The sequence below is a fragment of the Microcaecilia unicolor genome, chromosome 8 (genome assembly GCF_901765095.1).
Source record: "Microcaecilia unicolor chromosome 8, aMicUni1.1, whole genome shotgun sequence".
Taxonomy (NCBI): domain Eukaryota; kingdom Metazoa; phylum Chordata; class Amphibia; order Gymnophiona; family Siphonopidae; genus Microcaecilia; species Microcaecilia unicolor.
In genome coordinates this window covers 181860282-181876625 of record NC_044038.1, presented here as the reverse complement: position 1 = coordinate 181876625, position 16344 = coordinate 181860282, and the positions used below count along the sequence as shown (strand labels likewise).

At 44.1% G+C, this 16344-nt stretch overlaps 1 protein-coding gene across 1 annotated transcript in view; it reads right to left on the bottom strand.

The window, feature by feature from the left end:
- The window catches only part of HTR4 (5-hydroxytryptamine receptor 4), a 240107-nt gene that overhangs the window by 101280 nt on the left and 122483 nt on the right, over nt 1–16344 (bottom strand). Inside the window, exon 4 of the mRNA XM_030213021.1 lies at nt 12274–12474. Coding sequence (XP_030068881.1) covers nt 12274–12474 — 201 coding nt within the window. The remainder of the gene's footprint in view (nt 1–12273; nt 12475–16344) is intronic.

The window sequence follows — 16344 nt, the reverse complement described above, 5'->3', positions numbered from 1 at the left end:
GTGGCTTCAATCTAGCCACAATTTCTGTCCATTTATTCTTAGCATTTATAAAGACACATGGGCATCCTGATATAAAATTATAGCATGCAAGCACACATTTACATCTTTTCAGGTATAAATTTGCACAAGAGCATTCATATTCCATTGAAGCTGGTTTTGGGAACCTATTTCATAAAGGCACAGAGCCGCCTATGTTGCCTTTAAAACTAACAGGAAGAAAAGGAAGAAACACACTATGCAGATCACCATGAACAGAACAGGAGTGGAGTCGGGATCAGCACGAGAATTGCACAATAGGATAAGGGATCACCATGGGAATCGCACAATAGGACAAGAGATCACCACAGGCATCACATAAGATAAGGGATCACCACAGAGATCAAACAATAGGAGAAGGGATCACCACGGGAATTGTGCAATAGGATAAGGGATCACTACAAGAATCACATAAGATAAGGGATCACCACGGAGATCAAACAATAGGACAAGGGATCTCCACAGGAACTGCACAATAGGATAAGATCACAACAGGAATCGCACAGTAAGACAAGGAATCACCACGAGATTCATACAATAGGTCAAGGCATCACCATAGAAATTGCAGAATAGGACAAGAGATCGCCACAGAAATCACAAAGGAAGACAAGAGATCACCATAGAAGTCACACAATGAAGATGTATTAATTCGTTGACCCACCACAGCCAAGCCTTGGCATGTTCTTTTGGCTAGCTAAGCCACAGGGCAAGATAGTGGCTAGATGGATGTTTGGTTCTTATGTATTTGTCTTCTCCACTAACCAGGGCTGTGTGTGCTAATTGCACAACTGATTTTTTTTTCAATTGACATTTTAGACACAAGTACAAGGGCTGGTGTAAAGGTACAACATATAATTGCTAAATTTATTCCCTCTGCAATCCTTCTTTTTCCTCTCCTCTTCACTCTGAATTTATAACATTCTTCCAAGACAAAAGGCAAACCTGGAGATTCCAAAAATAGAAGTCTGAAGAAAGGAATCACAAATAATGCCTGGTTATTTGGCAGCCGTGGGCCTGCCTCCTGTTTGCAGCAGATTGCTGGCTCAGTGCTGAGTCATGCCTTATGCCTAGACAAACTGATTCGAAGCACTTTGATTCATTTCAGCTTTGTAGAATGAAGCTAAGCGGGGGGGGGGGGGGGTTGCAACAAATTACGTGCAGGTACAACAAGGCCCAGTCCCTGAGAGCTTATCATCCATTGATGAGGTGTGTGTGGGCAGGGAAGAGTAATTTCACTTGTAAAAATTCTCACAACTACTCCTATGTCATGCCTACTCTATAGAGACAACTCAGGGATTTAATTGAATAGGCTTCTCCAGCAATCGAGAAAGAATGGTGGCATGTTGGCTGACTGGTCATTAGCAGCTGCCTTCTGCACCTCTTTTTTTGTTAGGAACATTAATTACTCCTGTCCCTAGTTTTCGCTACCTGGGCATTATTTTACACTCTTGCCTTTCTTTTGAACCCCAGATTTCTTTGTTATGTAAGACTGGATCCTTTCTTTTGAGACAATTACGTATAGTACGATCCTTCTTTACCAGGATGCTTTTCACTGGCTGATTCTAGCTCCTTTCATGACAAGACTTGACTATAGTAACTGCGTTTATCAAGGGATTTCAACATTTATGCTTAAGTGACTTCAAACTCTTCAAAATACGGCCATCTTTCTAAGTCAGATCATGTAACAGTATATGATCTTCACTGACTTCCAGTTACATTTCGTGTTCAGTTGAAAATTCGGTTCCCAGTGTTTCGAGCATTTCATCAAGGTACTCCGTCATATTTGACTATTCTCTTCTCCTGCACGAGTTTTGAGATCATTAAATGACCAACGCCTGGTGCTGCCTGAGCTCCGGAAAGCTCAGTTGGAAAGCACTGGTCATACTGCTTTTTCTACATTGCCCCATCACTAGGCCTCTGTCCCTGCGCAGTGAGACCTCTTTGAAAAAGTTTAAATCACTACTGAAAACTTGGTTATTTGAACAGGCCTATTCAATTACAAACTCCTGAGTGCAGGAATGACTGGTTTTGGCTCCATTTTTCCTGTAAGTTATGTGTCTATTTTTGCTTGTATGAATGGTATGTGTTCTTTCCTATCATACACCGTAGTTCCTTTTTCTTTCTACTCTATTGTTTGTGATTTTTAGAAGTGTAAACCACTTTGCCTTACAGTATAGTAAGTTTGGAATAAATAAATCCCCAGTAGTGAACAAATGCTCTCAGACAAATGCACATCTTTTCTAAGAAACTAGTGAAAAAGGCCCATTTCTGAAACAAATGAAACGGGCGCTAGCATGTGGTTTTTTTTTTTTTTTCTGTTTGATATTAAGGGATATAAATGTTTTTTAAAAGCCAAAGAGTTTTTTATAAAGTTTTATTTGTTTTGTAATTGTTCATTACATTTGTAACATTTCCTTGTAAACAATATGTTTTGTATTAATTTTGTTACAATCAGGGAAAAGGTGTCCTTGTTGAGGGCCATCAATCTGTTTTACAAATGCATCAAAAGAGTTATTTAGTCTTGAAAAGGCAAGATACAGATGTATATATATAGAGAGAGAGAGTGAGTGTGCATCTCTGCAGGTTCGGCATCAGTGTATGTGTGTATTAGTGTTTTTTTGCGGGGTGCAGTGGTTGTGTGTCTGTGTTTCAGACTGAAAGATCGTGTGTCACAGAGGTAGTTTGTGTGTGTGTGTCTGTGTCACGGAGAGAGTATGTGAGTGTGTGTAATTGAGAGAGGGTGGGGGGGAACTGGGTGTTTGTGGACGAATGTGTTTGTGACAGGAGTTTGGGGGTGAATTGAGAGGTTGTTGCTGGGGGCTTGGAGTGGGGTCAGCATTTGTTGATGTGTGGAGTGGGTTTAGCCTGTGTTGTTGTTGGGTCATATTAGTGTGGGTTCTTTTGTTTTGTTTTTGTAAGTGTTTTGGTTTTTGAGGGGGGTTGGAGGATGTTCGGTGCTGGCAAAGTTTGAGGAAGTGTTGGTTGGCTTTCAGATTTTTGGACCCAGCACAGGGGGAAGGAGGCTATTGAGTTCATCTGGACTACAGGGAAAGCCCTTCTGCCATCTTCTGGATTTACAATCCCTATTGGGAGGGCTGCAGTAACGGGAGGAAGGAGAGTATAGGGGGGGGGGCTGGGTGGTTTAACGGCGATTCGGGAGTGATTCGGTCGTGGAGGAGGGGGAGGGGGTTGATGTCGATGAGGTGGCTTTTATGCCGTTTTCCGTTTGCAAGGGGGGCGGGGTTGTGGCTCTGAGGGCTCTGTTTCAGTTAGTTCTTTGCTTATGTGTCTGTCTGAGATCGTGCACGAGTGCGTCTGTTTGTTGACGTCACGGGTGTCAGGGAGCGCGCACCCCGGCCGGAGCTACAGTACTGCAGAAGAGTTTTTGGAAAATAAAGCAGAAGGTGCAGCAACGCCGGCTGCAGTTCGAATCCCAGTGTAAGTGCTGAGGAAGTAAGGAGAGTATGGGGGGCTGGGTGATTTTACGGAGATTCGGGAGGGATTCGTTCTGGAAGGAGGGGTAGAGGGTTTTTTTTTTTTTTGCTGAGGAGGCTTTAATGCTGGTTTCAGTTTGCAAGGGGGGCGGGGTTGTAGCTCGGAGGGATCTGCTTCATTTTTTTTTTCCCTTATGTGTCAGACATGTAAGTGCTGAGGAGAATCGATGCAGGAGGTTTTCGTTCGGGGAGGAGTGGGATTGTTGTCGCGGAGGAAGATTTCATGCCGGTCTCCGTTTGCAAGGGGGCGGGGTTGTGGCTCGGAGGGGTCTAAACGTTGATTATGCCGGCAGCACATACCTTGAGCAGGAGCACGGGCATCTGAATAGTAATCTCCCGTCACCGTCAGTGATGTTAAGTGCTCGGTTGTGCTGCTGTTTCTCCTCCCTTATTCTGATGCATTTGTTTGTGATTGGTTCTTTTTGCGATGCTTTTTGTCGCGTGGCAACGGGTCGGCGATCCCTTATTTGTCTGGCTCATTCCCTGATTCGTGTAGTTTGTTGTCATAGGTCTTTGGTGCGTCCCGTTTCGTTGCATAGCAACGGGTGGCGATGCATTCGTTCAGTGTTGCTTTGCCCTGGATGTCATCACGTTTGACGCATGGGCGGGGCCGACACTCATGGATGAAAAGCGATCTCTGCTGCCTCACTTTTAGAACGTTGGGAAAGTGAGGCTTCATTAGAACGCTGGAGGTGCATTTTATATAGAGAGATGAGTAAGCATGTGCCTATTCTCTGTGTCATATCTAGAAAGTATGGATGCATATTCAAACTCCAAACCATATCCCTGGGAGCCCCTACACATAAATCACATTCAACTGTGAGTGATCTGATATATGTACATAGCCATGTCATCTTATAAGTACCTTTCTCTGCATGTGCCCCAAGCTTTGCACATGGAAAATGCCTGACAAAATCACCATGGAAGTGACTTGCCCTGAGTGTAAACTGGAGAAGCTGGATTTGAACCCTAAACTTCTGACTCATAGCCCTACTAGTCTAAGTCAGATGTCCTTCCTTCTGAAAAAGTACCAGCACAACAGCAAACACCTCTTAGCTGGAGTCTGAAAACCCATCAGCGATTATGTACCATGCAGATAAAGGTTAGCAAACTGAAGATAATCATAGCTTTTATTGACTAAACCATTTTCAGACGAACACTCCCTTCAGGTCCCAGTACTGGAAAGTGCAGGGAAAAGAGAACACACAGAGGGGAAAAGGGCTCAGGGTTGATGCGTTAGGGCAGACAGAAGGTGACAGACAGTAAGATTCTTTCTGAAGCTCAGGAGAGATTGCAATATGAAGCAGTAAAAATGAGAAGAAAAAAACACAATGCAATAAATGTATAAAGATAATCAGAGCAAATACAATGCATAATGGATGCAGTTAAAGGTTTTGTCTATGTTTGCATCTCATCTCCCTGTTACATCTTTCCTCTCTCTTTGGATTATAGATCAGTATATTGAGCCAGTCTTTTTCTGAACAAGTAAAACATGAGAGAATCAAATCAATGCACAATTTGTTGCTGCTTTTTTACAGCAGACATTCAAAGACTGTACAGCATAATCAGGCTCATTTCAGATGGCTGACAGGGAAAATGTCTGAAGCAGTCTCTGAGAGGAGGCAGTCACAGTGAAGAACTGTGTCTGAATTCAGAGATGCCTGAGAAAAGAGCACAGGATCCTTACTGAGAGTGAAAAACTGTGTCCAAATTCAGTGATACCTCAGAAAAGAGCGCAGTATCCTCAGTGACAGTGAAAAACTGCTTTGATGTCAGAACGAAAAAATCTGAGTGAAGTTGAAATACTTTATAAAGTACTAGGGATTTGCTGGAAGAGAATTTTCATTTCAGTTTGTTTTGAGTTTTTTTTTTTTTTTGGTTGTGGTCCGGGAGTTCCACAATAACAAACGCTATTTGACTTGCTTTGAAACCACGTTGGTCTATCCCCTTTTTCTTTCTTCTTTGTTATCTGTGCAGACTGGATGGACTTTGCAGGTTTTTATCTGCCGACATTTACTATGTTACTAGATACTGCGTATATGTATGTGTGTTTGCAAGTCCATTGGTTTATTCCTGGCTTTGACACGTGTGCATATGTATTCACAAGTTGGTGCATATGTGTGCATGGCTGGGGAGGGTTTCTGTTGCTCTCTGCCCATGACAGACTTTTCATAAATTGTTTCTCACAGTGCTTAAGATTATGTTTTCCTGATCTCTTCTCCTCCTGTTGCTACTTCCTGGAGACTTTAGATAGATTTGAGGTCCTTGCTGTATTCCTTTTATGATATACAGAGTGATGGTAGCAGCTAAATGAAGGAGCTTCCAAATGGAATAAAATTTGGAAGAAAAGGAAATTTTAGTACCTTTCTCCTCCTAAGTGCAGATGAAATTCCTTTGAAAAATTGTTTAGTGGTGTGATTAAAATTCTACTGTCTGCTTTTGGAGCACAATCACGCACACTGAAGCAGTCTGCACACGGTCCAGTGCACTATTATAATAAGATTTTCCTTTTATAAATAAAAGTGTTGTGTCAAGTTATTTAATTTTAATAAACAGGGCAGAAAGGACATGATTACATTATCCTGCAAAGAAACAGAACTGCCCTTTCAAGCTATTTTATATCTGAGGATAAGTCACTCTTAAAGTGTCCCTCCTACAACAGAACACACAATGGGACAGTGCTGTACAATATGAAGGTGTGCAAAACATTATGCACAGCTGTCTATTTGCACAGGACCAGGGCACATAAGCAATCAAGGTGTATATTTTACAAAGGCAACATATGCATGTATCACGCTTATTTTCGAAAGAGAAGGGCGCCCATCTTTCGACACAAATCAGGAGATGGGTGCCCTTCTCGCAAGGCCGCCCAAATCGGCATAATCGAAAGCTGATTTTTTGACACCCTCGACGGCTTTCCATCGCGGGGATGACCAAAGTTCACGGGGGCGTGTCAGCATGGTAGCGATGGCGGGACTGGGGCATGATTAGAAGATGGGTGTCCTTGGCCGATAATGGAAAACAGAAGGGCGTCCCTGATGAGCACTTGGCCGACTTTACTTGGTCCATTTTTTTTCATGACCAAGCCGTAAAAAGATGCCTGAACTGAGCATATGACCACCAGAGGGAATCGGGGATGACCTCCCCTTACTCCCCCAGTGGTCACTAACCCCCTCCCACCATAAAAGACAGGTTAAAAACACTTTTTTGCCAGTCTCTATGTCAGCCTCAAATGCCGTACTCAGGTCCATCGCAGCAGTATACAGGTCCCTGGAGCAGTTGCAGTGGGTGCAGTGTTCTTCAGGCAGGCGGACCTGGGGGGGGTTTGGGGGGCTCAGCACCTAAGGTAAGGGAGCTATGCACCTGGGAGCAATTTCTGAAGTCCACTGCAGTGCCCCCTAGTGTGCCTGCTTGGTGTCCTGGCATGTGAGGGGACCAGTGCACTACAAATGCTGGCTCCTCCCACGACCAAATGGCTTGGATTTGGCCATTTTTGAGATGGACGTCCTTAGTTTCCATTATCGGCGAAAACCAAGGTCAGCCATCTCTAAGGGTGGCCATCTCTAAGGTCGACCCAAATGATGGGCGCCCCTGTTCGATTATGCCCTTCCACGTGTCTTTCTAAAAAAGCCTACACGAACCCTTCCAGAAAAAGTTACATCTGTGGCAAGGCAGGTCATGGTTGTGCCAGTAGGAGGCAGCACACGTGTAGAATTTTGATTTTGCCCCTCCACCTATGCATATCTATATAAATAAAATCCCACCTGAAACGTTCTGAAGCTCACTCTGTGGCACTGTGGCAGTGAAGCACTGAAGTCCTCTACTCTTCGTAGGCTACGCTATGAGCAGCACTCACCCTCACTCATAGAGCCGCCCTCAGCCACGCCCCATCTGCACATAAAACGCAACCTCAACGTTCTAAGCTTTGTGGCTTCAGGGTTCGTAAGTTCGAAGCTCTGTAACCACTTTTACGAATCATGTTTCTGTGCCCCGCCCTCACATCAAAACGTTATGACGTCGAGGGCGGGGCAATGACAGTCACCCAATCGCAACAATCACCCTATGTCTCATCACATCAGTCACCCATTGCAAGGTAGGAAGCGCAGCTCACCCTATGTCTCATTGCATCGGTCACCCATTGGTAGGAAGCGCAGGATCCAGCCTTCCAAACGCCCCCCCCCCCAAAAAAAAACATCGCCGAAACTAGCCCCTACACCCACCCCAGGTAGGCACCGGTACCACCCTGCACCCCCCCCAAAACAAACAACGAAGCAGGCAGGGGGAGGAGTATGTTTCCCTACTCCTCCTTCCCCCTGCCTCGCACAACACTGCTGTCACCCTCCCGAAAACAAGAAAAAAAACACCCCCCATCCTCGGCGCATCACCAGACCAACCCCTCCCACCAGATCAATACACGTCACTCACCACCCACACACGTCACTCCCTCCCTCCCAGTTCAAAGCCCCTCACGCCCCTCCCACGAGTTCAACACTACCCCCTCCCTCCGATTTGAACATCCCCCCTCCACCTTACTGAACCCTCGACCCCCCCTGCTGCGACCCTCTGTTCACTTTCCCCGCACAGCTGTCATCCCCGTCTACTGAAAAGAAAGCAAGGAAAACAACGCTAAAACCAATCATGTCAGTTTCCGTTTCCCTTTCCCTGCGCAGCCGTCATCCCCGTCTACTCAAAACAAAGCAACCAAACCTAGGAGCAGCTGCATGTACATTCTTCTTTATTGTTGGTACCATTTTTGTTTAATCTCGCTTATATTTTCTACCATGCCAGCTTCTACAGCATACAGAGGTACACAGAGAAGCCATAAAAATGGGATCACTATACTAATTTGCTTACTTTATTTATTTTTTGTCTATTAGATTGTAAGCTCTTTGAGCAGGGACTGTCTTTCTTCTATGTTTGTGCAGCGCTGCGTATGCCCTGTAGCGCTATAGAAATGCTAAATAGTAGTAGTAGTAGTAGTGTTCAAACACTAAAACCAATCAGGTCAGTCTCACTTTCCCTTCCCTGTGCAGCCGTCATCCCCGTCTACTCAAAACAAAGCAACCAAACCTATGAGCAGCTGCATGTACATTCTTCTTTATTGTTGGTACCATTTTTGTTTAATCTCGCTTATATTTTCTACCATGCCAGCTTCTACAGCATACAGACGTACACAGAGAAGCCATAAAAATGGGATCACTATACTAATTTGTTCAATCACTAAAACCAATCAGGTCAGTCTCACTTTCCCTTCCCCGTGCAGCCGTCATCCCCCTCTACTCAAAACAAAGCTAGCAAACCTAGGAGCAGCTGCATCTACGTTTTCCTTTATTGTTGGTACCATTTCTTTTTATCTCGCTTACATTTTCAAACATGACTGCTTCTACAGCATACGGCTGTACACAGAGAAGGCATAAAAATGGGATCACTACTAATTTGTTTTAAATCTTCATCTGTGGTCACTTGGAATGCCTGGTTACAGGGACACCCTACCACCTGTTATATTGCTGCACACATATTTTTTTCTCCTGCTAATGGACCACTACAACTTACACAAACAAAAGGGGTGCGACCCGATACGAGATTAGGGGAGGAGGGGGGAGGAAGGAGGGGACGAGGCAGGGGGGAGGAAGGACTGGCGGGTAAGGGGGTCCTGAACCTACACTCCCAGGAAAACCTTGCTAGCGCCCGTTTCATATCTGCCAGAAACGGGCCTTTTTTACTAGTACCATATAAAAGCCGTTGCTGTTTTCTGTCTGCCTACTTTAATGCAACTTCTACTCAGGGCAACTTCATAAGCAATCACCTGAGCATGTAAAATGCAGTTGAAAACACTCCCGCAGCTTTCAAATTACTGCTTAAGAGTGCAGACTGCAGGCAGGGTCGGATTAATGTATCAACTAGACAAACTATAGCTTAGGTCCTCACATTACAGCGGCCCTCAGGATTCACTAGCATGTAAAACTATTAAATGTAAAAAGTGTTTGATCCTTATCAGTACGGTTTCCGGAGAGCCCATGATACGCAGACATTGTTAGTCTCTTTGGTAGATGTGATTAGAAGAGGGATGGATGAGAATTTATGTTATTGTTTGGTTCCTTTGGATGTTTTGTCCACTTTTCATACTTACAGCAGTTGCGGGGCCTGGGTATGAAGGGAAAGGTCTACACTTGGTTTGAGTCTTATTTGCCATCCAGAGCAATGCAAGTAAAGCTAAGAGTTGACACCTCGGTGTTATATCCAATGAGGATGGGCGTCCCCCAGGGATCTGCATTGTCAGCGTTGCTGTTTCATCTCTATTTGAGGCCAATGCGGAGTCTGCTTTGTGATCTAGCTGTGCAGTATAGGTATATGCTGATGACACTCAGTTCTTCTTCCCAGTTGATGTGGAGTTTAGGGAGGTTGTTGTGAAGTTGAAGAATTGTTTACAGAAGATACAGTACTGGATGAGTTCTAACAAGCTTGTGTTGAATCTGGTTAAAACAGAGGTAATGCATTAAATATCCAGTATGAGCCATTTCTGTTGTGGGGAATTTTGTCACCTATATGAGATCAGTTGGTGAGCTTGGGAGCGGTGTTGGACTCACAGTTCACCAGGCAATTCCAGGTCTTGAAGGTGGTTCAGTATTCGGATGTTGAGCAGATTAAAACCCAGGCTCCCCTCGTCTGATTTTTGGACAGAGTCTTGTGTTATTGAAGATGGATTATTCAACGCTTTATATGTGGGTATATCTCAGGCTAGGTGTGACGCTCTTCAGATTGTACAGAATATCGTGGCACATATGCTGGTGAGTATAAATCATTTTGAAGATGTTACGCAAGTGCTGAATTCGTTGCATTGGCTACTAGTTGTTTATAGAGCAGATTTTAAGTTGTTGGTGCTGGTTTTTAAATCTATTGCTGGCCTGGCACCTCAGTAGTTTCAGCAGGGATGTGAGCTTCCCCCCACCCCCTTAGGTACAGCAATCAGACAGAAAACAGTTACTTCGCTTGCCAGACGTGTTGCTGGTACGCTATACAATTACAAGAAATGCTTTTATGACACAGTTGCATTCGTTGTTGGTATCCTGAAAATCTGATTGGCCGGGGTGCCTCCAGGACCAGGTTTGGGTATCACTGATCTAACATATTAGAATGGTATTTACAGTATTGTTGAAAAATGCTAGTAGTTTAACACTTGGCTCTCAGTAAACCCAGCCCCCCCCCCCCCCAGTCCATCATCTTCCTCTTGTCCATGTGGCCCTTATAAATGTCACTTAGAACCTATAGAGCAATTCTACCATACCATAATAGCACAACGGCCTAACTAAGAAAAGGAAGGACTTGAAACATTGCAGTGGGCAGTAGAACATCATCACCACACAAACATTAAGGGGCCCTCTTACTTGCGGTGGCATCAGCATGTGGGATCACTGTGCACCAAGGATACCTTTTACTGCCATCGGTAAAAGGGCTTTTTTTTTTTTTTTAAGGGCCAGTAAATGTCCATGGGGTAATTGAAAAATGGCTATGTGGCCATTTACTGCTGGAGCTCTCACTGCCTCTCATTTAGGAGGCGGTGAGGACTCCGACAGCAATCTGGTGGTAATTACCTCTGGACACACCCCCAGCACATGAAAAATACAAATGTATTTTCTAGCGCCAGAAATGGTGCATGGCAAAGGCAGAACTATCACCAGGCTTTTGTAAAAGGGCCACCTAAATGCTAACAGAATGTCTGGCATCTTTCATACATGCAAAACACAGACAGACCCTCACCAAGCATAGAATAAGTAACCACAGACTAAAAATATAAATAAGTAAACAAATATTCAACTGAACCCCCAAGAATCTAGACTCTAAATACAATGCAACACTAGAAAAAGAGAAATAGTGAGGCATGTTCTTCCCTGTGCTGTGCAAAACAAAGACAGAGGCTGTAAATTTCATAAACTGACATCTTTTTATTGGACTAACTTAATACATTTTTCAGTTAGCTTTTGGAGGCCAAAACCTTCTTCCTCAGGTCAGGATAGAATACTGATGTTATGGTTTCCTCTCCTCACCTGAGGAAGGCAGTTTTGGCCTCTGAAAGTTGATCAAAAATGTAACAAATTAGTCCAATAAAAAGGTATCACCTTATTTTCCATTTTTGATTTAATTTTATGAACCTTTAGAATGTACTAACAGAGTCACTACCAGTGGCGTAGCTACGTGGGGCCAGGGGGGCCTGGGTCCCCGTAGATTTGGCCCTGGACCCCCCTGCTGATGACCCTCTTGACCCCCCTCCTGCCGCCAACCCTCCCCCGCCATCACCGTGGGCTACCTTTGCTGGCGGGGGACCCCAATCTCCGCCAGCCGATGCGGTCCTTCTTCCTGCAAAGGCTTCGTTCTGTTTCTGTGAGTCTGACGTTCTGCATGTCAGAAACAGAATGAAGCCTTCGTGAGAAGAAGAGGACTTCCTTGGCTGGCGGGGATTGGGGTCCCCCGCCAGCAAAGGTAGGCAACGGCGGGGGAGGGTTGGCGGCGGGAGGGGGGTCGAGAGGGTCGTCAAAGTTGGCGGCGGCGGGGGGGGGGGGTCGATAATGGCTGGGGGGGTTGGCGGCACCAGGGGAGGCTAAAATGTGCCCTCTCACCTCGGGCTCTGGACCCTCCTCCCGCCGGTCTGGCTACGCCCCTGGCCACTACACTACTATATCCTAAAATGTAACAAAATTCCTTTTTCTATCTTTGTTGTCTGGCCATTCAAAATGTCTTCCATTACCTGTCCAGCGAAATGCAGCAAAGGTGGAGGATAGATGCCGTCGTTAACAGGACATCGAGGGATGTGCGGACCAGACAGAACACCTCTCCATAGATCCAGTTATCCTGCACCAGTTCAATAGCTCCAAACGGCATCACCAGCACTGAAACCATTAGATCCGCAAAAGCCAGCGACACAATAAAATAGTTGGTCTTGATTTTCCTAATCGTGCAAAAAGAAACCAGCAAAACCAATAAGATTTTCTGACAAAAGTATTTCATTAGTCCTTTCCTTTTCCTAAGGGGTTTTATTTCTTTCCTGAGACATTGTGGTCTAAAGGTTCTCAAGGTTCTTTCTCCTTAGACACCCCAAGTATGAGAACTGAAATTTAAAACAGGGATGCTGTGCTGATTATTATCCAAGCCCTTGTTCGAGCATCGCTTGGATGCATGTAAAGCATGGTTAGAGCATGACTCGCTGAAGAGGGAATTCATTTCAGAGCCCTGTACAGGTATTGCACTGATACAGCTGAAGCATGAATCCCACATAGGCATCAGATCTTCAGCTGAGCTTCATACAAGCATAGTGCTGATAACATGTGAAGCGTAAACACAACATGGACAGCAGAACTTGGAATCAGATCTTTAAAGGCACAAGATATTGCAGTAACAAGAAGCAACGCTTTATGGAATATAAATATGCATTTACAAGCTCAAACATAAGAGAATAAAATAATAAAAGTTCTAACATAAAAGGCCAAAAGAGAAAGCAGTGATGAAAAAAGTCTGTTATCTGATGTGATCTGCTCTAGACCAGGTCTCCTCACATTACCCCCAACTCCCAGCTCTTCCATTTGAAGTCTAAACAATTTGGTGGTTTGCTGTGTCCGAGGGTAGGACGCAACGCTTTTCACAGCCATAACAAATACAGCAATCCCAGACATAACCAATCCAAAAACAACCCTATGGATGGAACCCAAGTCTTCCCCAAAGACTGAGCCTCTCTTTAGAGTTTTATGTAAGCATTAGTAAGCATAGAGAGGACTTTCCAAACCTGTCCCGAGAACGCTACAGCCAGTGGTTTCCATGATATCCACAATGAATATGTATGAGATTAATTTGCATGCATATGAGGCCTTGTGATACAGTTAGTAGGTTGCAGTCAGCCTCTGGCCAACTCATTCATCCATCCATCCATCCACTTTCAGTACCTGGTGTGGCCTTAGCGGGAGCTAAAGATGATTGTGGACGACAATAGCAAACCACCCTGCTAAGTCTGCCAAGAAATCATGGCACAAGTGGTGGACCCCATAAATCATTTGTGACCTGGTATTTGTCTACAGGGGACCCTACCTTTTTTCTCTTTATCTAATTTCTTCCTTTCTAAAATTTATAATCTGCATGATCTACAATTCTTGGTAGCTCAACAATAATACATATACAATCAAGAACATAAAATGACAATGCATAAAAATCAGACAGTGTAAAAATCATGTGGTCATCATCACATCAGGCACTTTAAAATCATCTTATCATCACTTTAAACAATGTCTCCGAAAACACATGGCAACAAATAGGTCATCTGGTCCAAATTCCTCAGTTCTATCAAGGAGTAGCTTATCCCAAAGCTTTGGGCTTAAAATGTCAAAAATTGAACATTTGTATTCATCTAAGTAAACTGATGGGAATGAGGGAACATTAAGTAAATTGGAGTAAATTGATTTCATGTATATCCTGAAAACCCAACTAGCTCTGGAGTCCCCAGGACTAGTTTGGGAAACCCTGGGGTGATGTGTGGAACGGAGGTGGCAGACAGTATCTGAATCCAAGAAAGCATGGGACTAGCACAGAGGATCTCTGAGGAAGAGACAAGAGTTGAGCAGTTGGCACGGATAAGCTGACCGGATGGCCTTTGGCCCCCAGCATTTTTTCCATTTCTCTGTTTCTCCTCTACAATCATTTAATATTATGGTAAACCTTTTTATTGAAAAACTCAAGAAAAAAAAACAACAGTCAACTGAACAGTACAACACATCCAACTCCATTTGTACACCCCAAATCTCAACCAGTGACCCCCCCCCCCCCCCCCCCGTCATTCATGGTCACATTTTGGAAAGCACTGACAAAGCAAGAAGAAAATGAACAAAGAACCTAATACTGAACAAAGTCATCAAGAGAATATACAATACCCCAATCCTCAACCCCCCCATACCCCAAAACCTCCCATTGTACTAGTAATTCAGACATAGAATCGAAATTCTAACAAAAAAAGCCCAAACACTTATCACCTTCCTTTTCTAAATAGCCAGAAGTAAAAAGTGTAGCGATACTATCCAGCCAGGATAGGTTCCAGCACCCTGATCAGAGGAAGCGAGGAAAGGTCTGTATTCTTATAACCCTTCTTACAACCGTTTACTATTAAAATTTGCTACTTTGCCCCAGAATAAGCTGACAGCTCTGGCAAATGGATGGACCCCGGAGAATGTGCTCTTAGTGTCATGGTCTTTGAACCCATCTCAGATAGCTCCAAAGCTGACAGGCAAAAAGCTTGCGTCAGAGAAGTAAAAGATGAAATCCCTTTTCCTTCTGAGACATGCTGAGGTTTGATGTGCAAGGTCCTAGAAGCTGACCAATGAACAGTAAACCTTGAATTAGCAAGTCCTTTATAACTGGCTGTTGCTGGAAAAGAAAAACTTAAATTGGTCTGGAGAGAGTTTGGAATATGGTTCTGTGATGTACAGAACAATGTCACAAACATTGTAGAACTTCCCCCTCCCTAGACTCATGCCCAGCAGTGCATGAAAAGCAGAGAGAGAGAGAGAGAGAGAGAGAGAGAGAGAGAGAGAGAGGTTCCCTGACATCCAAACATCAAACCGGAGGCCTTTAGGAGCCACAGACAAGAAGTTCAGAACATACAGACAGAAGAAAACCAAGAGTTTTTGACATGGGCATAGATAGGGAGAAAGTTTCTGAAAATAGAAGCAACAGTGAAATGCAAAATAAGAGTAACAGCAATGCATCAGCTAATGAAACTCAGACTGACAGTATGGAGTAGTGATGGAGAAGCATGAGAAGTGATCCCGTCTGCAATGGGAACCCTATACTGCTTTTCCTGTACTTCCTATGCTAAACCGTTCACATTGATGCTAAGACTGTGGACACTTTTTACCCTGGGGCTGTGCACAGACTTTGGCTTTACTTATTCTTTCAGAGTACTGTGCATACTGTTTCAGCAAATACTTGGGAATATGATGCATAGATTTGAAAATATCATCTATGCATTACCTAAGCCCACATACAGTTTTTAAACAGCACATTTTAAACCAGTGGTGTAGCTACAGGGAGCCATGGGGTCTGGGACCCCATATTGGCTCTGGGGCCCCCGGTTGCCTGGTGGGGGTCCCCAACCCCCGCCAGCTAAAGCATTTATTCTGCGCTGGTCTCACATTGCATGGCGCTCTGTCCTGTTTTCGGTCGCTGTGCACGGTCGTTTTAATGAAACTGAGCATGCTCAGTTTCATTAAAACGAGCAAAGGGGGTGCATGAGAGAAGAGGGGAGAAAAGAATGTGGACTATACAATGAAGAGAAATGGAATGAAAAGGAGAAAAGACAAAAAAGAGAGAAGAGGATCAGAATGTAGAGGATTAATCAAACTGAAAAAGGAAAAAAGAACTTAGAAGAAAAGGCCAAAGAAATGGAAATATAAAATCAGAATTAACGGGTAAAGAAAACAAGAATAAAGGAAGAAAATGAAAAACAGAAAGGTTTGAAAATATTACATTGAAAATGACAGTTGCATTATTGGCATTTAGGGGTTAGTGAACAGTGGGTGGGACTTGGGTCTTTTTGCTCAGTTCTTGGGCTCCAGCGTTTATTGGCTCAGTATTTTTGATTGAAGAATTTTATCACATCTTGACATGTTTCATTACAACCAAACTCGTGTAATCAAAGCAGTCTGGACTCTCTGTAATTCTGATGTAGCTTTTTGTGGTACAGGCTCAGAAACAACCATACAAAGCCCTGTTCCAACCCTCAGAATTCTCTTTTTTTTTTTTGGGGGGGGGGGGGGAGGAGGAGGGATTCCTTCCATTC